The sequence below is a fragment of the Narcine bancroftii genome, chromosome 2 (assembly GCF_036971445.1).
Source record: "Narcine bancroftii isolate sNarBan1 chromosome 2, sNarBan1.hap1, whole genome shotgun sequence".
Taxonomy (NCBI): domain Eukaryota; kingdom Metazoa; phylum Chordata; class Chondrichthyes; order Torpediniformes; family Narcinidae; genus Narcine; species Narcine bancroftii.
The window spans coordinates 281104205-281126628 of record NC_091470.1 but is presented as its reverse complement, the minus strand read 5'-3'; the positions used below and the strand labels follow the sequence as shown (position 1 = coordinate 281126628).

At 38.6% G+C, this 22424-nt stretch overlaps 1 protein-coding gene across 3 annotated transcripts in view; it reads right to left on the bottom strand.

Moving 5' to 3' along the window:
- Positions 1-22424, bottom strand: part of pag1 (phosphoprotein membrane anchor with glycosphingolipid microdomains 1) — a 177802-nt gene that overhangs the window by 25747 nt on the left and 129631 nt on the right. For all 3 annotated transcript variants that reach the window (XM_069921137.1, XM_069921135.1, XM_069921136.1), the window contains exon 2: positions 2917-3120. In XM_069921137.1, coding sequence (XP_069777238.1) covers positions 2917-3065 — 149 coding nt within the window. In that variant the 5' untranslated portion in view covers positions 3066-3120. The remainder of the gene's footprint in view (positions 1-2916; positions 3121-22424) is intronic.

The following is a 22424-nucleotide window of genomic DNA, read 5'->3' as shown; positions in this document are numbered from 1 at the left end:
GACATGAAGCAATCCATGCTACATGCCTACACAGGCAAGATTCCTCAACTCTTCCTCTGCTTCATTGACAACTTGTTTGGTGCTGCCTCATACACCAATAATAATGTCATTGACTTTATTCTGTTATTAGCCCAGAGGACCCCAAAATGCAGCAGCAAGAGAATTCACCAAGACAAATGGTTACGTAAACAAAAGTTACTTTTAATTATCTTTAAACATGAAAACAGGATCACAGTTTAACTTATTATTATTAACTTAACTCTCTTCTAATTCTAAGTGCATGTGTATGTAATGTGGGTATCAGTTTAGAAATGTTATTTGATTCACAATCCAATCTCATTCCTCCAAGTTCACTGGTATCAGGCAATTCTTATAATGTGCACAGAATTTAACATTTATGAATTTCACTAGGCTTTGGTGCTTGAAAGGTAAATGGTTACTGCTCAATTAGGTTCTTGGTGGTTTTCAGAGAGAGAGATTTGTTGCTCATTGGACACCCATAACTGATTCCTTCTGATCAGCCACTTCAGTGTTTTGCCGAAGAAACTTGCCCCATTAGGGTTTTCCAAATAATAACCTTTCTTTCAAGTCATCAGAGTTCCTTTTTGTTCCCCTTATTTCAGGTGAAACACTACACAGCCAGCCATCTCCTCTTGTATGTTCCACAAGGGCCTTGAATAGGCTGAACTAAGAACTCACTACCTGCCTTCAAAATGGAGGTTTTCCACAAGCTTGCCATGTTCCAGTCCCAGCTGCTGCTACTGAATTCTCTCTCTCTCTGAGAAATCCATATGACCCTCTTAGAACAGCAAACCACTCTCAGACTGTGGCAACAGACTTAATCTTCTGAGATCATTCATGTTGCTTTTGAAAAAAAAATCCATTACTCCACAGCATGTCCAATTAACACCTACTTATGAAGTCCTTATAGGCATTCTTCAAAGTTTTTGCAAAGGGACTGTCTGCCTTGAGTGGACCTCTTGCATTTTAAATGAGATCTGTTTTGAAATGTTTGTATGTGACCAACACAAAAAATCTGCAACAATTTATCTCGTTTAAAACATATCTATATAAAATATAACATAATCTGTCACAATCCACTTTGCTGCCAACTTCCACCCCAACCTCAAATTCACTTGGTCCAAATCCAGGAACACTCACCCCTTTCTTGATCTTTCTGCCTCTATCTCAGGAGACAAATTAATGCAGACATTTTCTACAAACCCCCAACTCCCAAAAGCTACCTCAACTACATCTCTTTACACCCTATCCCCTGGATTCCATTCCTTTCTCACAATTCCTCCATGTCAGTCACAATTGCTCCCAGGTGAAGTCTTCCTTGCCAGATCATCCAAGATCATCAAAAATTGTGGCTTCCCCTCTACTGTCATCTCAGCTCTCACCTGCATGTCCTCCATTGCCTGCAGATCTGCCCTGACATGCCTCCGCGGCCATGCACAACAAGGTCAGGATTCCCTTTGTACTCACCTACTGCCCCACCAGCCTCTGCAACATCAAATCCCCAGCACACACTCTGTTCTGGCTGTTGCCATCAGGAAAAAGGAACAGGTGCCACAACACTCGCACCACCAGGTTCAGGAAAAGCAGCTACCCCTCCATCATCAGACCCCTCAACAACAAACTCAATCAGAGACTCAAAAATTTAAGGACTCTTTCTTGTGCACTTTTTTGATTTTTATTATTCTCTCTGTATTGCACAATCAGTTTGTTTACATTCATTTTCTGTTTACAGTTCTTTGTTTACATGTATATGCTGTGTACAGTTTATTTATGCACTACAAATTAGTGGTAATACTGCCCCATCTGTAGGAAAATGAATTCAGGGTTTTATGTGATGTCATGTATGTACTCTGACAATAAATCTGAAATCCAACATATTCTCCACATATGCCATCTACTATGTGATCCCACCACCAGACACATCTTCTCTCCTTTCCACCTTGCACAGGAGCCACTCCCTCCATGACCCCCTCATCCACTCCTCCCTTCCTACCAATCACTCCCCTTGCATCTACCCCTATGATCATCGGAAGTGCTACACTTTCCACCACCACCATTTGGGGCCCCAAACTGTCCTTCCAAGTAAAGCAACACATCACTTGTAAATATGCAGGGTTCATCAACCACATCGATGCTCCCATTATGGTCTCCTCTGCATCAGAGGGACCAGACACAGACTGGATGGAGATCGCTTTGGCTCTGTCTGCTGCAACAGCATGGATTTCCCATTGACCACCCATTTCAATTCCCCAATCCATCCCTTGCTGACATGTCTGTCCATGGTCTCATGCACTGCCAGACTGAAACCACCCACAAACTGGAGGAATAGCACCTCATCTTCTGACTGTGCAGCCTCTAACCAGATGACATTAACATTGACTTCTCTGGCTTTTGTTTAAACCCCTCCTTCCTCACTTCTGCCCCACCGCCTAGCCCCAGTCTGTCTCTCTCCCTTTTCTCTGTCTCCTTTTTCGCAAAAACATGATAAATTCTTACCTCATCCCTTATCACATCCAATTCAAAATGTCAGAAATACATCTTTGCTTTTTATGGATGCTGAAAAGACCGGCTGAGTTCCTCCAGCATTTTGGTGTGCTTTTACTACAATCACAGTGTCTGCAGACTTTCACGTTTCACAGCCTTCACACCTCATTTAGTTTACTTTTCTTGCCCTCTTGCAACATTCCCTCAGATTTTTCCCACATCCTACTGCTATAGTTTGGTTGACTTCCCTTAAACACTCCAAGTATTGGCTCAGTGAGAGATGCAGATACCCCAGAAAAGAAGCTGGCTCATTATGTTTGATGAGTTAGTGCAAACAGAATGTTGCAAATTTCAGTAAACAGAGTATAAAACCAAAAGTTAATTTATTTGAAAAGTTTTTGTTTTTCTTACCTGTCGCAGCTACTACACACAAAAATGAAAACTGTCAAGGCCAAAAAGGCACAAACAAAGGCAAGCAGATCCCAGAATATGACTTGGTATTGCCCACTGTCAAGTAACCCAAGGATAGATCCAACAACATCACCCGAATTTGGAGCCATTAGGAAGGCAGGAAGTTTCTATTTCCCAATGACATCAGTGGAGAAATCTTATTACCTGTAATATATAAAGCACAAAAAATCTGATTAAAAATTTGTCATTCATGCAAAAATAAGAACATAAGAAATAAAAACGGAAGACCTAAACCATCTCGTCATTCCTCAATTCCTTTAACATTAAGGTATAGTGATCAATTAAATGCGAGCAATTATAAACTCTCCACAAGGACAGTAGGTAGACAATTGCAAAGACTCACTGCTCCCAAAGTGATAAACGTCTCATCATCGTAGTCATATGAGGCCTATGCCTTTAGGACCTGAACTCTAGCCAAAGACTTAAAACCAGAGGAAATATTTTCCCCAAATCAACCTTGTCGATCATTCTAAGATGTCACCTCTCATTCTTCCAAATTCCAGAGGGCTGGCTAACCAAGAACTTATACAAATATAGTAAGGCATCTTCACTCTAGTCTTCTAACAGTAAAGGCTAACATCTGAATCGCTTTTCCAATGACCTGCTGCATCTAAACACAGTTTTTTTCCCCCCCAGTGTTTTGTGTAAAAGTACCCTCAGTACTTCTGAGCATCAACATTTCCCAATCTTATCACTGAAAAGAAAACCCACATTTGTCTTTTTTCTAATTTCTAATTTCTCCACATTGACCTTCATATGGCATATGCTGATATCAGCTCACTTAGTTTACTTGCATTCTCTTGAAGCCGTTTTGCACTTCATCATCCCTCAAGCACCTATTTAGTTTTATGACATCCAGCTTTGAAATGTTGCATTTGGTTCCTTAAGTCAAATCACTGATATAGAATCTGAATGGAGACCCAAACACCAAACCCTGTGCTACCCTACTAATCACCGTCTGCCAACCTGAGAAACCATTTATTCCTGTTTACAATCTTAATTCACACATATATTTTATGATACACTGAATTCCATGTGGTACCATTATTCATTAAGCTCCTGTGTGCAACCACATCAAAAGCCACTGGAAAATCCAAATGCATCACATCAACAGGTTTCTCCTTGGACACATCTTCAACTAACTCCAACAGATTAGCCAAAAGCAGATTCCCTTTCACGTCTTTGACTATGCTCAATTCTATTATTCTTTTCCAGACATTTTGATAACAAACATGTTATTAGAAGTTCCAGCATTACCACATGACCATTGTTAACAACCTAGCAGATCCCCATTTTCATTAATTTTCTATACTTAAATAGGCATGACACGTTATCCACCAATCTACAAGGACCATTTCAGAACCCAGATTGCGTCTTCGGAGACAGTACCAGACTACAGTTTTAGGCATATTTTTTTCAAACATTTCTATTGTAAATCATCAGGTCGTTTTACTATATTTTAGCCTCCCTAACTTCTCTTGTATTTTTTTCTCCCCTCCAATTATTTCCTTTAGCTCCTCATTTTCTTGGCACTAGGTTTTCCTATATTTCTGGCAGGTCTTTTGTGTATATTTGCTTTTCATGACAGATAAAAATATATTTAATTCCTTTGCCAGTTCCATGTGCCTGGTTATTAAAATGCTACTATAAAAAAAGGAAAACTTTTGCCCACCATTAACCAAATGCAACACATTCATTTCGATTCAATAATTAGAAGTGAAGCATGTAACTTATTGTGAATAACTTGTACTATTTTGCCCATTTTAGAATAGGTATTGCATTGTCCAAGGAGCTCATGAGGCATTTTAGGATAAAATTGTTGTAATTACATTTTAATAGATGACTTGAGATCTAATTTGAGGATGAGTGCCAGAGTGGTCACATCTTTATTCTTAAAAATAAGCACCTGCTAGATTACACTACATTTAATTAATAGGAAAAGACACATGTCATTTGAAATGCCAAAGCATAAGTGCATTATATTTGATAGACAGCAAATTGAACTAACATACTGATTTGTCTAGAATGTTAATCATGTCAGATTTTGCAAAAGAGGTCATACAGGAGACCCAATTATGAAAAATAGAATCAGCCACAGTGCATCATTATTTACAACAGATTTAGAATGACTAACCAATATTTTAATTCACCCAAAAGATAACATTTTCAATTTCTAATGAACAGTTTGATTTTCTTCAGGAAACAAAACCTAAGAACTGAAGGTTACATTTATAAATCTATATCATATCCTCTGTGGCCTCTTTTAAGGGCACCACAGCATTACGAACTTTGCTAAAACAACTAAGTTTGAATTGACAATGGAATATGACTATGTTTCAGGCAACCTACTTCAGCACACAATGGAAGTATTTTGTTTTACTCATTTTCCAACAGGTAACTACATTGCAAAGAGCTATTAATGTATTGGAAGCATCTTGATTTATTTATATTAAAACAAATCACAATTACAAATATTTTGACAGATTATTGCTCTCCAGTTTTATATAATCTAGATTTATTCCCACTTTAGCAGAACTTTATTCATTTCCTGCTTGATGTACATGAAGTGATTAACAAGTTCAGCCACTTTGAAACAGTGAGCATTAACCTTATTCCTCTTGTCCTTAACCACATTTGAAGAGGTTATCTCTGATTTTATACAAATTTAGTTTGTATCTTTAAGCTTTCTCGTTGTTGTCCACAATGATTTTAACAAGTATATTTTAGAAGATTGTTGACGTCCACCATCAGTGAAGCAAATGTGTGAAACAAATACCTAATTGTGACCAGCCAGACTGTGGAAAGCTCTGAAAGCAGAAAAACGATAATTTCCTTCCTCCTTTAACCTCTATACCACATTATTGAAGTAATTTAGTTACTTCAGTGCAAACATTTGAATACAACTTTCATGTTCATAGACCAATGTGCATATATATTTGAAAGACAAAGCACAAAATAAAAGCAGCCAGAGCAACATTTTCTATTGCTATTCTATCTAAAAAAGTTTTTAAGAGATGGCTTTCTTCTTGACGGTTGAGGTTTCAGCTGCATGGAAGTCTGAATTTACTAAATTAAAAGAATGACATAATGATTACGGATGAATAGGGCACCGACTCCTCTTAATTCCTAACTTCAGCATCCACAAGTTCTTCATTGATTTGATTCCATTCTAGTACAAAGGCAACACAAAATTATGAAAATTACAAACTTGTTTGATCTAGCCTTGGCAATTTAGCTTTGGCAATCTAGTACCTAGACCTTGTTTAAAGGACCGATGACCGTTGCTTGCAACTGCTGATGTATAAGTATTAAAGTTCACCGAGTGTAATTTAACATTTATGTCAATACAAAGAATGGGAAAAAAAATGGAACTTTTCATCCTGCGAAACAGTATTCCGAAAAGAATATCCAAGATTGTTCAGATGTATAAAAAATGTGATCTTATAAAATTACTAGATACTTTGATTGTGAAACAAATGAACACAAATTCAAATTACTGGAACGAAATGCAGACGGGAGTCAGTTCTGCTTTTTCAAACAAAGAGAGATGCTTGAAGTAGACCATAGAACAATCTCAGAATAAATTTTAAGCAATCAGGGCCATACTGGGAAATAACCAGAACTTATTTGGATGAATACATTGAGATTAGCTGAGCAAACTTTCCTGTAATTATCCTGTAAACCTTTCTCTCCTTAATGAAAAAAGTGAGTTAATTTTTGTTCAATAGATTAAATTCAAAAAAATTCTACCACATTGTTGTTAAAGGTCAACAAATCTATTTTAGTAAGTTTTGATGCTGTTTAAAGGGAAGAGATCACTGCCAAAATTATAATCTTGACAGTGCACTGGCCGAGGTGGAACTGGCATTGGAGACAGCTGCACTGATGGAAATTGAGAGCCAATAAGCTGCATTTATTTGTTACAGATGGCTAGTCTGGGAAGAAAGTTGTTCCAGTTAGCTAGTTCTGGAGAAAAGCCAGGTTTTGGCTGCCAATAATTACAATAATATGTTTATCCAGATATGATATTGAGAAACCTGACCAGTTAAGTATTGGATGAGCTTCTTTGCTATGGCAAGTCAACAAATTAAAGGGAATAGAGAACCACTGATAGTGAGCAAGAATAGTGCTATAGATGCAATAAGTAGAAGGCTGAACAGGGAATGAGGAACACAGGAATAAATTGAGAGTATATTTCTTTTCCAAACAACAGAAAAAAACTGTTGGATAGTAGAGGCTCATGGGATATAAAAAGTCCAGATTCCCAAATATCCACTGGACATTTTTGTTAGGAATAGCCACAGTTTTCACTTTCAATTTATGGATCTGGCAATCTTAAGGTAACCTGGAAACAATTTACAGATAAATTACCTGGATCTAGGGTTCAAAGTCCACTTTGAAAGTTTTGCCATTAAAAGCATGCAGCTCAAGTACAAAAGCTGTCCAGAATGAATCTTTTTTAAAATGTAGAATCTCCAAGTGATTCATGCCATGCTGAAGCTTTAATAAAAAGCAACCCAAGCAAATAATCAACTTCTACTTGCCAAAGTCACACACACTTTCTTTCTCTCTCTCTCTCTCTCTCACACACACACACTCTCTAATACCTCATGTAGCTGATTAATTTGCGATGATTAAAAACCACTGCCTCTGCCATGTTCATTTTAAAAAGAGCAATTTACATAACTGGATCATTGAGGGGCATTGCATTTGTACAGTTTATTTTCAATACTGGCAGTACATTTAAATGCTCTACTTACAATGCATACAAACTGGCTGAAGTAGGTATTAGGAAGCTGGAATGCTTGAAAAATAACAAGGCCATTTTGTATAACTGCCCAATGCTCATTCACTGTTTACATGAACCATGCTACATTTATTAAAAGAATGCTAAAATGATAAACTTGCCTATAAATCTCAAAAAAACCCAGCAAGATGAGTTTAAATTATGATTTGCACTTCAATTTAATGAAAACACAATTAGTTTTAACGATCCTTAGTAAATTCTTTTTAAAGATTCCACAAATCTCATTTCAGTTTCTGGACCTCAAGAAGTGTTGCTGCCACAGAGTGTTTGGAGATGGAATCACACCTGCTGAATTATCACAATGGATCATCATTTGGATTCTCCACTCATTGTCAATCCTACTGATTATTACTGACATCTTACTTTTAATTAGAGTTGCTTTTTTAAATTTACCTTAAGAGTGGGCTCACAATTAAAGGAATAGTTTGGGGATTTTTATTTTTCATATATTTTTATTGAGTTTAACATAATAAACATACATAATAAATGATGATTACATAATGAATCAATTGTATACAGGCAAATACATACAAAAGTGAGAGGAAAAAAATGAGTGATACAATGTGCATACCTACATTAATAGTTACTTGTAATAACTCCATCTAATAATAAACATTATTGAGTGCATTATTAGCCTGTTATATTAAAATAAGGATTTTTAAAAAACCCTAAAGGACTAAACTAATCTAATTCCCTCCCTCTAATCAAGATTAAAGATAGAAAGTTTCAATTTATTATTTTAAAAAATAATTGGAAGAGTCAATAAGTATTATACGTTCTGATAATTCTTTGCCTGTTTTCTAGGGGTCATCAGTGATTCCACATCATTATTTATTTCTTTTTCTTCTAAAAAGAAAAGTAATCTTGATTAGTTTGGGAATTTTTAAGCTTTTATGTTTATATTTATTGCTCATTCCTAGATGCTCTGGGAAATTGGTGGAAGATGATGAGAAGAAACAGTTGTTTCTCATCCTGGTTTTGGAGAGATAAATAAAATCAGGGATACTGATCCAGTGACAATGAATCTAGTAGACAGGGAGGGTGTACCTTGGATAGGAACATTATTGATTTCAGATTTATTGTCAGAGTACACACATGACATCACATAAAACCCTGAGATTATTTTTCCTGCAGGCAAGGCATTTTTTACCACTTATTGGTAAAAAAACACTTTTATAAAACTGTACAATGTACACATAAATAAAGAAAGAAATGTAAATAAATAAAGAAGTGTAAACAAACTGACTACAGCAGAGAGAATTTTAAAAAAATTAATAGATAGTACAAGATTCCTTAACTGCATCCCTGATTGAGTTTGTTGTTGAGGAGTCTGATTGTGGAGGGGTAGCAACTGTTCCTGAACCTGATGGTGCAAGTCTTGTGGCACCTACACCTCTTTCCTGATGGTAGCAGTGAGAACAGAGCACATGCTGGGTGGTGTGGATCCTTCATGATTGCTGCTGCTATACAACCCTGTATATGTTCTTGATGGTGGGGAGTTGCCTGTGATGTCCTGGGCTGTGTCCACTACCTTTTAGAGGGCCTTACACTCAGGGGTATTGGTGTCCCCATACCAGACATGATGTAGCCGGTCAGCACACTTTCCATCACACATCTGTAGAAACTTGCCAGGGTTTCTGGTGTCATACCAAACCTCCGCAAACTCCTGAGGAAGTAGAGGAACTGATGTGCTTTCCTCATGATGCCATTGATGTGTTGGGTCCAGGAATGATCCTCCGAGATAGTGACGCCCAAGAACTTAAATTTGCTCAACTTCTCCACCTCTGATCACCCAATGATCACTGGATCGTAAACCTCTGATATTCCCTTCCTGAAGTCAACATTCATGATATCACTGACTTCTCTATTAAAAAAAGGGATGCTTCATTGTAACTTGTTCTTTAGATTGCAGGTAGTGCCAGAGGAGGTGTGAGATGCAGATATAATGACAATGTTTAAAAAGGAATCAGCACGGTGCTGAGGAAGGAAAGGCTTCGAGGATCATGGACTTAACACAGTACGTTTCTGATTAACCGAAAACCGATCAACTGAAATTCTGAATATACAAAGGTTTTTTCAGGTGAAACATGATGTCACAATTTGAAGAAAAGTTGAAAAAATTTACCCGTTTTCATTTGTGGCATGTTCAAAATTTGAGTTGAATGCCGCACTCTCTCCCCAATCACCCGCCTGAACTGCACTCTCTCCATGGTCGCCCACCCAAGCCACGTTCTCTCCCCGCACGCCCGCCTGAATCGTGCTGCCGTTCTCTCCCAGCTCGTCCACCCAAACTGCGCTGCCGCTCTCTTCCCGTTCGCCCACCCGAACCGCGCCCTCTCCCCTCTCACCCGCCCAATCTGCACTGCCTCTTTCCCCGCTTGTCGAGCCGCGCTCTCTCCCCAACCACCCGCCCGAGCTGCATTCTCTTCCCAATTGCCCACCCAAGCCGCACTCTCTCCATGCTTGCCCACCCGTGCCGCGCTCTCTCCCTGCCCACCTGCCTAAACCGCGCTCTCTCCCTGCCCACCTGCCCAAACCGCGCTCTCTGCTCGCTCACCTGCCTGAGCTGCGCTCTCTCCCTACTCATATCCCCGAGCCGTGCTCTCTCCCCGCTCACACACCCAAGCTGCGCTCACTTCCTGTTTGCACAAGCCACTCCCTCTGTAAAATACCCTTTCAGCAGGGTCACTGAAATTCTGCTGGAGGACAATCCTTGTGCAATCTCCTACCACTTACAGGGAAGGAGAGACCTCAGGCTCCCGGGCAGGATTGGCAATGGAAGTGGGGAGTATTGAGGATTGGCGATTGTATGGGGAGGTGTCGGGGATTGGCGACAGCTGACACATATTCTCCTGATGCTACTGGGCTGCTTGAGAGAAAATTCCCAAATATCCGAAAAATCCACTTAACCAAGATAGGTTCAGTCCCAAGCATTTCGAATAATCAGAAATGAACTGCCTGCTATTGAGAAAGGAAAGGTTTCGAGGAACATGGACCTAATACGGCCAAATGGGATCAATGTTGATAGGAATTACAGTCGGCATGAATCAGGTGGGCTGAATGCAACTTCTTTGTGATGGACTCTACAAGCTCAATTAGTCTCAAATTATTGTGTAAAATTGTGAGTAAAATTAAGTTTTCAAAAATGCTGAGGAGGGTTTTTAGTGATGGCTGTATTACTAAAGTTCAGAAAAAGATTAGTTTTTTTTATTTTGGACAATAGATCTTTGAAATGTTACAATAATTTTGAAACATTGTTGCTAAATACCACCACAGGAACTATCCTTCAGAAACAAATTAGAAATAGATCAATTACCTGGAAATTCAGCTCCATGTCAAATATGATCCTGACTTGAACACTACAAAATGGGGACAGCAACATGTTTGGATGGTTTAGACCATGCTAGTATTTGAAAACAATTGTGCACATCAGCACATCCCTCCTATTTGACTGTAATCCTCAAGATTTTAAGAATATCACCATTTTAATATGACTAAGAACCATCCCTTAACTTATTAGGTTAATGCTGAAACCTCAGTGACACAATTTGGTCTATATTCCCTCCATCTCTTTTGCCAATGGTTCTGAGCCTTTTAAAAGACTCGTGACCTCAGACCAATAACTCTTTCACCATTTGACCTACGGGCAAAGGATTCACATCAGGCTGTGGGCTGCTGGAGACTGGCTCATGGAAACCAGGAATCGAACCTAGGATTCGAGTGAGTACTCAAGAAGTGCTCTCAAAGGGCCTCAGGTGCTGAAGGCTTCCTGCTCATGTCAGAGATTTGGATCCTGAAGTCCGATTTCCAATGGATTGAATAGGAGTTTGTGAGGCTGCACAGACTGTGGGAGCGCTGGAGGTGAATCTGTGTTTCTGAAGGGACTTTCTTTGCTTCTTTTTCTCTCTTATTATTAGGGGGGCCAGGCAATGCAAATGATGACTTTTTTTTTGCCTTTACAGCATGCAAAAGTTAAAGTATATCATGTATATTACATTTTTTTTATGATGACATGATAATAAAAGGAACCTTGAACATTCTGTAAACTCCTTTTCATCATTTGATAGATCACAAGTTCTTTGTACAAAGAGGTCATCCCAACAATTCCAATCTCTCTTAACTGAAGCTATTCAGCTTTGGTAAGAATATTTTAAACTCTCATGGCCTTCACATGCTTTCTGATCCACCAGCAGTATCAGATCCTTTCCAGTGCTTCATAAAACTCCAGGATAATCTCAGCTTTTGTACATTATCGCCCCATTTGGAAAATTCAAGCAATCCATGTGATTTTCAATCTTTTAAATTTGTCTTTCCACATTTCTGGAGTTTTATTTATATTCAGTGCCCTCCATAATGTTTGAGAGAAAGATTTTTTTTTCCTTTATTTGCCCGTGTTCCACAGTTTCAAATGTGTAATCAACCAATTCACACGTGATTGAAGTGCACATCCTAGATTTTATTCAAGGGTGTTCATTTTGGTTTGACCATGTAGGAATTACAGCACTTTTTATACCTAGTCCCCTCATTTCAGGACACCATAATATTTGGGACATAACAAGATATGTATATTAAAGTAATCATTTTTTAGTACTGTAGAATCCCCATTATCCAGAATTCAATCAACCGGAAACTCAAGCAACCGGCAAAAAAAAGTATGAGGAAATAAATAAAAATAAGTACAACTTTAAATAAAAGTTTACAGTTATATTTTTAAAAACACAACCCCTTGAAGATGCGAGCAAACATTCAGGCAGTGGAGTGCACCAGTCAGGCCCTGGATGTAGCAACTACTTGAACGAAGTTTGAATGAAGTGGTGCTAGAATAAAATGACGGTGCCCAAGATAAAGAGCTGGCCGATGCTGATCGCTGCTAGGGCAACTCTCCAAAAGTGTCTGCCTAGTAAGAGTCTTTATCTTTATTCACATTAGGTATATTAGTAAAGCTTTATCTGTAAACTTGGGGAAGGATAGATTCATTATGACTGTATGGTTAGCATAATGGCAAGTGCAATACTGTTACAGCATCAGCGACTGGGGCTTCAATTTTAATTTTGTAATTTTCAGGAATTATCTGATTAAAGTGACTTTACATAATTAAATACTACAAAACTGATTAAAAAAAATTCTTTACATTTTACACTATCTTTTGTCTTTTAAACTGTGTATTCTTAATGTAGGTGTATTAGTTAGGCAGTAACTGTAGGTCTCAGTCAACAGGAAAATTTGCATATGTGGCATCCACGACCCCCGAAGGTGCCAGATAATGGAGTCCCTACTTTACTTTGCTGAATATACCTTGCATGAAAAGAGTATTTGAAGTCTGTACTTCATGGACATGGACCAGGTGGTCAGCATCTTCTCTGACGATGTTCTGCCGGGCCTCTACTCCAGCCATCTTTACCTCCGGCTTGTTTCAAGTACTTGTTGTCTCTTCAGCATATGGAAGGTATGCACAATTGGATTTCGATTGGGTGACTGACTTGACCATTCAAGAATTTTCTAGTTTGAGCTTTGGAAAATCTCCTTTGTTGCTTGAGCAGTATGTTTGGGATCATTGTCTTGCTGTAGGATGAAGTGTTGTCCAATCAGTTTGGAAGCATTCGCTCGAACTTGAACAGATGTTTCTATACAGCTCAGAATTCATTTTGCTCCTGCCATCAGCAGTGACATCATTATCTGTGGCAGTCATACAAGCCCAGGCCATAACACCTCCCCAATCATGTTTCACAGATGAGGTGGTATACTTTGGCTCTTGGCCAGTTCCTTCACACCTCCACAGTTTGCTCTTGCCATCACTCTGATACAGGTTAATCTTGGTCTCATCTATCCACAAGTCCTTTTTTCCAGAATTCTGCAGGCCTTTTTAAACAAACTGTAATCTGGCCATCCTGCTTCTATGGCTAACTAGTGGTTTGCATCTTGCAGTGTAGCCTCTGTATTTCTGTTCATTAAGTCTTCTGCAGACAGGAGTCATTGACACATCCCCACCTGCCTCCTGAAGGGTATTTCTGATATGTCAAACAGGCATTGGGAATTTTTCTTCATTATGCTGAGAATTCTTCTGTTATCAACAGTGGAGGTCTTCCTTGGCCTATCAGTCCCTTTGTGATTACTGAGCTCACTAGTACACTCTTTCTTCTTAATAATGTTCCAGTTGATTTTGGTAATCCTAAAGTTTGGGTAGTTCTCTTACTATTTTAATCTTATTTTTCTGCCTCATAATGGCTTCTTTGACTTACATTGGTATAATTCTGGTCCTCATGTTGAAAAATGGCAACTAGACTCCAAAGGTGATCAAAAGCTTAGAAGCACCAATGAAACAATTAAACATATCTGAGTTATCACAAATACATGTGAAGCCAAATGATCCAAACATTATGGTGCCCTGAAATGGGAGATCTATGTATAAAAAGTGTTGTAATTTCTACATGGTCAAACCAAATTGCATACAAATAACCTTGAATAAAATCTGGGATGTGCACTTTAATCACATTTGAATTGTTTGATTACAATTTTAAAACTGAAGCACAGGGGCAAATGAAGGAAGAAAAATGTCTTTGCCCCAAATATTATGGTGGGCTCTGATTATATCTACAAAATTGTGACATTTGGGTTGTACTCTTCACTTCTTGACCAGCTCCTCAGGATCAAGAATGACTTACTTCCTCCACATCAAACACATCATCCTCTCTCCTCCCCTTTCTGCCTTCCGCAGGGACCGCTCCCTCCGTGACTCTCTTGTCCACTCTTCCCTTCCCACTAATCGTCTCCTTGGAATTTACCTATGACTGCAAGAAATGCTACTCTTGTACCCACACCATCTCCCTCGTCACTCTTCCAAATGAAGCAGGAGTCATCTACTACACCTTGTTGTGGTCTCCTCATCATCAGAGAGACTGGGAGATTGCTTCATTGAGCACCTTCACTCTGTCCGCTCCAATAGCTTGGATCTCTCAGTGGCCACCCATTTGAATTCACCGCCCATTCCCATGCTGACATGTCTGTCCATGATCTCATGCACTGCCAGATTGAGACCACCTGCAAATTGGAGGAACACCTCATATTCCATCTGGGCACCCTCCCACTCCCTTTCTCTCTGTCTCCTTTCCTCCAGGTCTACATTCACAGAGGCACCCCCGCCCATCAATTCTCACCTTTCCTCTTCTGTCCTCCTATCCATATCCAACTATTGCCTTTTGTCTATTGGTCTGTGCTCCTCCCCCTGCCCTTACTTCCCTCCTTTCTCCGCCTTTTTAATCAAGCGCTTGCCAGCATTTTGCTCATACCTTGATGAAAGGCTCTGGCTCAAAATGCTGGTATACATCTTTACCTCCTATCATCACTGCATATCTTGTTACGGTCCTCAAGCACTTTTGCATTTTTACTGGAGTCTCCATGATGCAAATTACAGCAGATTTTTGGGTTGCCCACAACTCGTACAAGATAGTTTTTCTCCCAAAGAGCATCACTTTGTCCTCCTCTTCTTTGAATTCACATCTGCTGCTTCTTTCCTTTTTGCATTCTGCCCTCGTAATCCTGAAACCTCTGACTTTTCTTATCACTTTTAACTATTGTGTCATTTCATTATCAGCTGCAAACTTATGTTACCACATCCTACACAAAAAATCCATCATTAGGAAAGGAGGCGTGTAACAATATCTAAAATAGGACATGCAAACCTCAAAGTTTAATCTATTCACTTGGCTAATTTTGGATCTAGGACTTAACTTTCCTTTAATTTTATTGTTTTCTATATTTTTGAATAGTGCCAATATAGCATATTCCCAAAAGCCTCCTGAAAGTTCACATTCTCTAAAAGAATTTAAATCCAGATTGTTCAGACACCGTTTGTTCTTAACACAATTCTGCGGCCTTTTTCTGATTAATCCCAAACCTCAAGAATGAAAATTAAGCCTCTGATCTTGATCTCCATTAATTTCTAACCCAACATTAGTCAGGCTGAACTATAATTCTCTGATGGCCCTTTGTTTTCATGTACCATACTCTTATTTTAGTAAATCTCCAGTTCTCCAGTATTACACCAGTGTTCTAATTTGGGGTAGGGCTGGTGGTGAGTGGAAAAGTGAGTGAATATCATAAAATGGTGAGCAGAAATCTATTGGATAACTGGTAAAACCCAGATAATTCATTAATTCCTTAACAATACCTGACTGGATATACACACTATCAAGGCCTCCCTTAACTTTATCCTTCATGATTAAATCTTAATTGCATGCAATCTCAACTACATCCCATTCCAGGATAAATGTTAAGTGGTTGATTCTTAAAATGGTTTTCACCAAAACATGGAGCTTTGGAGTCAGAAACAGTCAATATATTAAGAATTATCCAGAGATGCTACAACTTAGGTGGCTACACACTGAGCTAAAGAGTGAATAGATTCTTTCTTAATACAAGGTGAATACAAATGGGGGGAAAAAAAACACACACACATTTTCTACCCTTTCAACTTGTGCAAAGAAATTAAATACTCCTCAATGCTGCCACGAGATGGCAGATGAAAAATAATTCTAAAATGTTAATCTTTTTAACTACATACATCAAGCTTTCCATTGTTTAAAAATTAGCACTGATGTGCTGGAGTATTATTTCACAGGAACAAGGAAAACATGCACGTTAACTGCGTTAGTTTGCAGAGAACAACACGGCTATTTATACACTTCTTGAATTTTTCACATCTCCACTATAAAATGCAGATTTCATCCATGCAGAAATAAAGCAGGTGCTTCAAAAAATTATCAGGTTAATTGATGTACACGCTAAAAAGAGAAGATTATGTTATTAAGACATTCACATGAAACAACACCCACAAATCAGATTAATTGGCAAGATATCCCACCACAGCTGCTGCCTTTCTGGGGTGGATTGCAACTTCAAAGTATAGGGTTGGAATTAGCCTACTTTAAGTACAGATCAGAAACCAAAGGCATGCTGCCAGCTTTTTCTATTCTGTGTAAAATATGTTGGGAAAAGATAATAGATTTAACAGATCAGAAGAAAACATAGAAAGAAGCTGGAAAGATGAGAAACAAATGAACAATGTGCAGATCTGTGATAAAACTCAAATGTGAAAAGTGGAGGGGGTGAGATGTTTTAAAAAAATAGAATAAATAGTGAAGTTAATTCTAGAAGGTTAAGAACTCATTCAAAAAGCACTGGAACAGAAGGATAGAGGAGTCTAAGTGAGAGGGTGAAATGGAGAATTTGGAGGCCAAATGAAGCCTCCACAAGATGCTTCTGAACTGAATGGAGAGGTTGAGCCAAGTGATGAATCAGATCATGGTTGATCTTCTTATTGTAAAAGAGACAACATTGTGAGCAGTATATGCAATTCACTAAAATAGTTTTACCAGGCTGGAGTTCACTGGGGTCCTCTACATTTAGAAAGGACGAATAACGGCCCATATCAACCTGCCTAAATTTTGGGAAGACACTGTGGGAAAGGAAGCAGGTGTTAGGAGTGACAAAGGAGTAGACTGAGATGAATAAAAGGGAACAATTATTTTAGAATGGAAAAATAAGAATTTAATGCATGTTTTTAGTGGTTACATAGTATGCGTAAATGGAAGTTTATTTTCATATACACAAATGCAATATATAAATGAAAGTATTATTCATTGCAGCTTTTTGTGTGAAACACACGATCAGTATAATTAGCACAAGGTGCCAAGAAGAGAAAAAAAAATAAAAGAAAGAGAAAATAAGAAATAAAAAAAATAAATATTCACATTGCAAAAACTTCTGCCACTAGTGGTCTTGTCATAGTTTTGGAGCCCAAGAGTTCTGGAAATAGAGCAAATTACACCACATGATCGAGTTTACAGAGGTGAAAACTTCTGAGATGGAAGGAAAGAACAGTGGGGAACCCAGAAAATAGAAGAGAATGCTCTTCAACTACAGTGAATTGCCCTTGTGGAAGACAGCATCATATTCTTGGTGGTACATGAAAAGTGGAAGAGTACCCTGAAAGAGAACAGGGTGGAAAGATCTGACAAAAGGAGGACTCATTGGGCTTTAGAGGACAGTTTGTGTTCATGTGATCGTACAGATTCTATCACCAATGTGTATATGTAGATATGTACAGATGGTAGTGTAGGATGACTGTGATTGGCTGAGAGTGTAGCCATGCCTACTGGCAGGTCTTAAAGGATTGCTTCTAGACAGACCAGGTCATTCTGGACTGGTCGACCAATTTGTGATATGCTCCAGTCTTTTAGTTAATAAAAGCCTTGGTTTGGATCAACAAGTCTTTGGTTCTTTCGATGCGCATTACAATTTTATTAACTAAAAATAAATTTTGAAGGGATGGAGCGTATGCTACGGCTGAAACGCCTCGACATCAACCCACAGTCAGCTACAGCCTCGAATGAATTTAACCACTGGGTGAGATGCTTTGAAACATACTTACAGCTCTCTGATCCTGCCGTGATAGAGGACAGCCGTCGACTGCTAATATTGATGACTATGGTATCCCCGAGAGTCCACCAGAGAGTCCAGGACGCGACCACTTACGCCGCAGCCATGATTCAGAATCATGAAATGTAGACATGAGTGAGTGAAAGTGAATTTGCAAATCATTAACTGCCATCCTTAATGTTAAAAGCAGCACTTCTAGTTTGAAGTATATTTTTAAATAGTGAAAGTTAACTTTAGATTTGAATGCTTCATGCTCAAAAGTGCCCAGCAACCCTAATCAGCACATGAGAGGATCAGAATGCCCCAAAGCCACAGGATATTCAGGCAAATTTACTCTGGAAATGAATTACTGAGTTCTATCATATGGAACTACTAATGACTGGAGGTGTTGAGAAAGGAAATGAGGGATGAACAGATGGCCCAAATTTGAAGCAGTTCTGACAGCTCAGTTAGCAAAAGGATTCTGTAGTCAAAGCCTTTAAAAAATGTAAAAAGCTGGTAACTTTGGTAATCTCCCAGTAGGGTTAATCAGAGTCCCCTTTTATTCTTCACTAGCTAATATCTCCACATTTCTAAATTAAGCATTTTCAACACGCGTTCTATTCAAGTATTTAAAAAAAGGACATTTTGTTGACAAATTTTCCTCTTCAGTATTGCTAGTTTCTGGACATGGAATCAGGCTTCTGTCACCACTGGAGTTGTACTGAGCAATTCTATGTCCAACATTCCATTCAGAACATCAGCCTCCCTAAACAACCCTTATTGTAAATCTGTTCCTTTTAGTTTCCAAACATCTCTGAAGAGATTGTCCAATTAACATCAGTTCATTGTGATTTCTGCAGTATCAATGTATACTATATTGAAGTTAATTAATTTGTGCTTGATGCAATACTAAATCAGGTTTATTCTCTCGCCAAAACACAGAAATGCTGGGGGAACTCAGCGGGTCTCACAGCATTCTTAGGATGTAAAGATGCATACTCATGAGAAGTATAGACAGAGTAAACGCGAGTAGGCTCTTTCCACAGATTAGGAGAAATAAATACAAAAGGACATGGTTTTAGGGTGAAAAGTTTAGGGGGAGCATTAGGTGGAACTTTCACTCAGAGTGGTGGGAGTGTGGAATGAATTGCCATCTGATATGGTTAAAAAAAACTGGATAGAATCATGGATAGGAGAGATCTAGAGCAGTGGTTCTTAACCTTAATCTTTCCACTCACAGACCACTTTAAGTAATCCCTATGCCATGTGCTCTTAGTAAGGGATTGGTTAAGGTGGTACATGAGTGGGAAGGTTGAGAATCACTGCTCTAGACTCAAATGTTATTGAAATATTTTGCTTGAGAAAAATTGTCATTGGCCCTTTTCCTTTGGAGTTATGAAACCGTGCACATAACGAGTCAATTAGGTACAATTAAAACAGTAACTTTTAAACTTTTTCTTTCCACCCACCTACCACCTTAAGCAATCCCTTACTAATCACAGACCAACTATGGCATAGGGAATATTTAAAGTGGTATGTGAGTGGAAAGAAAAAGGTTGAGATCCACTGGTCTGGAGGGTTATGGAATGGGTGCAGGTCAGTAGGACAATTAGAATTGTTTTTGGCACAGACTAGAAGGGCTGAATGGCCCATTTTCTGTGCTGTAGTGTTCTATGGTTCTCTAACTGACATTTCAGGCTCGAGCCTCTCTTCAAGATATGAGAAAAAGCAGGGCATGCCTAAATAAAAAAAAAATAGCAAGGGGAAGAGTACAGACCAGCAGACAAAAGGTGATAATTGTATATCAAGAAGAGTCCAGGAGAGAGGAAATGTGAGAATTGACTGGGGGGGGGGGGGTGATGGTGTGATGGTGGTGGTGGGTGGGTTTGGCTCCATGAATGCATAACTGAGGTGAAGGAACAGAGACAAAGGGGAAGAGAGATAGAGAGAGAGAGAGGGGTAGAGAAAAGGAGACATGGTTGAGTGTGACCAATGGAAATAGGAGGAGAATTCTTTAGGGTAGTCATCCCTCAAAGATATTTCTCAGTGGACTAACTGAATGGAGTGAAATATGAAAGTCTGCAGACTCTGTTATTGTAGTAAGTAATAGACTTCTTCAGGGTAGGCATTTTATTACTTATTCTATAGCCAACTCAGTTATAGATGAAATAGGATCGAAAGCACTGATGCGTAGCAGCAGATATAATTGGCAAATCTTCCATCAACAAACTTATTAAAGATATCAGTCTCATTTTATCAATAGAAGTAAATCATATAAGCATCAGAAAACTGTGGCTATAGAACCAATAACCTTAAGTGTTAAGCTGTGGTGCTTTTACCTCCCAAAGATAGGAAGAAGCTTGAAATAACTACAGTAAAATCCTTGTTATCCTGAATTCAATCAACTGGCAAACAAAATTGCAGAGAATAAATAAGTAAAAAAATAAAAGCAGTTAGTTTGCCTCACAATCTCAAGCAAATGAAAAATTCATTTATCCAGCATCTATCAATCCCCATTGGTGCCGAATATAGTGATAGTGTGCTACCACCAGGAGGAGTGGGAGATGGATTGTGTGCAGCTGGGGAATGTTTCATCTTTGGAATGCTGTTGCATCTTAGGTAGATTCAAGATGGAAGCTTCTACACAAGGTCTGGTCTGTGTGTGTTCTGTCTTCGTACTGTTAGTTTTAGTTAATAAATTTAGTTGTTGAAAAAGAACCCGTTTCTTTATTGTAATAAAAGAAACATCACACCGGATACTGGGGGTTTTACTGTACATGGCTTCACTTAAATGTAGCATTGGCATCAGAGCTTTGATGGACCAAAAGGCTTTTTTATCTTTCTTGCTCTGCATATATTCTGATGTCACATATCAGTTTCGCAACAGCTCAATTTAAATATTAGTGCGACATTAACACAAGGATGTTATAAAAGTTACTGTAGATCAAACAAAAAAGACTGCCATTCCAGTTTTGATTGAAAACAGAATGAAAGATCACTGATCTCACTCTTTTTTGTTCATTAGTATTTTTACATTTGCCATAATATTTCCTCCTCCTGAGGTAACTGCAAACCAGAAGTGGCTTTTGTAGACGGCGCTTTCCAAGTTCTAATATTTCCCAATTTCAAAACATGTCATCTTCTAGGATTTTCATAATGATGAGTAAACAAAGCATTCTGTATAATGATATAACAACATTCTTGAGCTGACATATATTTCATGCTTAAGCTTTGTGGCCAAGACCTCCGTATTCTCTCTACATGATTTCTCAATCTCTAGATGCGTGTGCAGAGTGTAAACTTCTTTTATGACCATCTGTGAAAGTCGCTTGATCTGTTTCAGCTGTCTCTCAGCCTCATTGCGCTCTCGAGCAAGTCACTTGCACTCCACTTTCATTTTCCCTGCTTCATTCTGTTCTTTCTCCACCAGTTCCTCCCTGATAAAGGGCAAGCCAGGATGATAGCAAGCCACAAGCAGAACAGACCGCAGCGGGCAGCTGCAAGAGACAGCACTGAACACACAATGAACAGGGGTTGTAAGTTAATTGGGGTATTTGGGTGTGATGGGCTCGTGAACCAAAAGGGCCTGTTACACTGCAGTATATCTAAATTAAATTCAATATCTATAAAATTGGAGATCATTTTTACAAAAAACCATCCTTATTGAATTTGTGAATCCACATGAAAAAGTGAGTCCTTTTGATTTTTAATATTGTGAATTATTGACAAATGTTCAAGTGCCAAATGCATCATGGGAAACAAGGCCAACTGTATTGGGTTGAGGGGGTGGGAATTAGTGAGAAGGCTGCAGCTTAGTGCTTTCGCTGCCACAGTGTGTCTAGTCAGAGACCAACTACCCTGCAAGGCAACAGAGTGCTGGTTTCACTTTTAATTTATTATTTTCAAATAAGGAATATTTTTTAAATGCAAATTTTAATTGGAAAAACTATAGTAATTGAGTTGCAACATTGCCACATCTATTGCAAGAATGCCACAGTAGATAATGAACAGTAAAATAAATTATTATCACCTTCCACAGTGATTTCTTTACTGGGGAAAAAAAACTGATAATCAACTAGTTTACATGATGAATCCAGACTGTGATGCTAAACCAAGGATATTCTTTCCCATGTGCATTCTAACACTGGTACTTCAATACAATGTTACATCTCTGTCAAGCTCAATGCACATACTTTTGAATATTTAAAATTGAAACTTATTT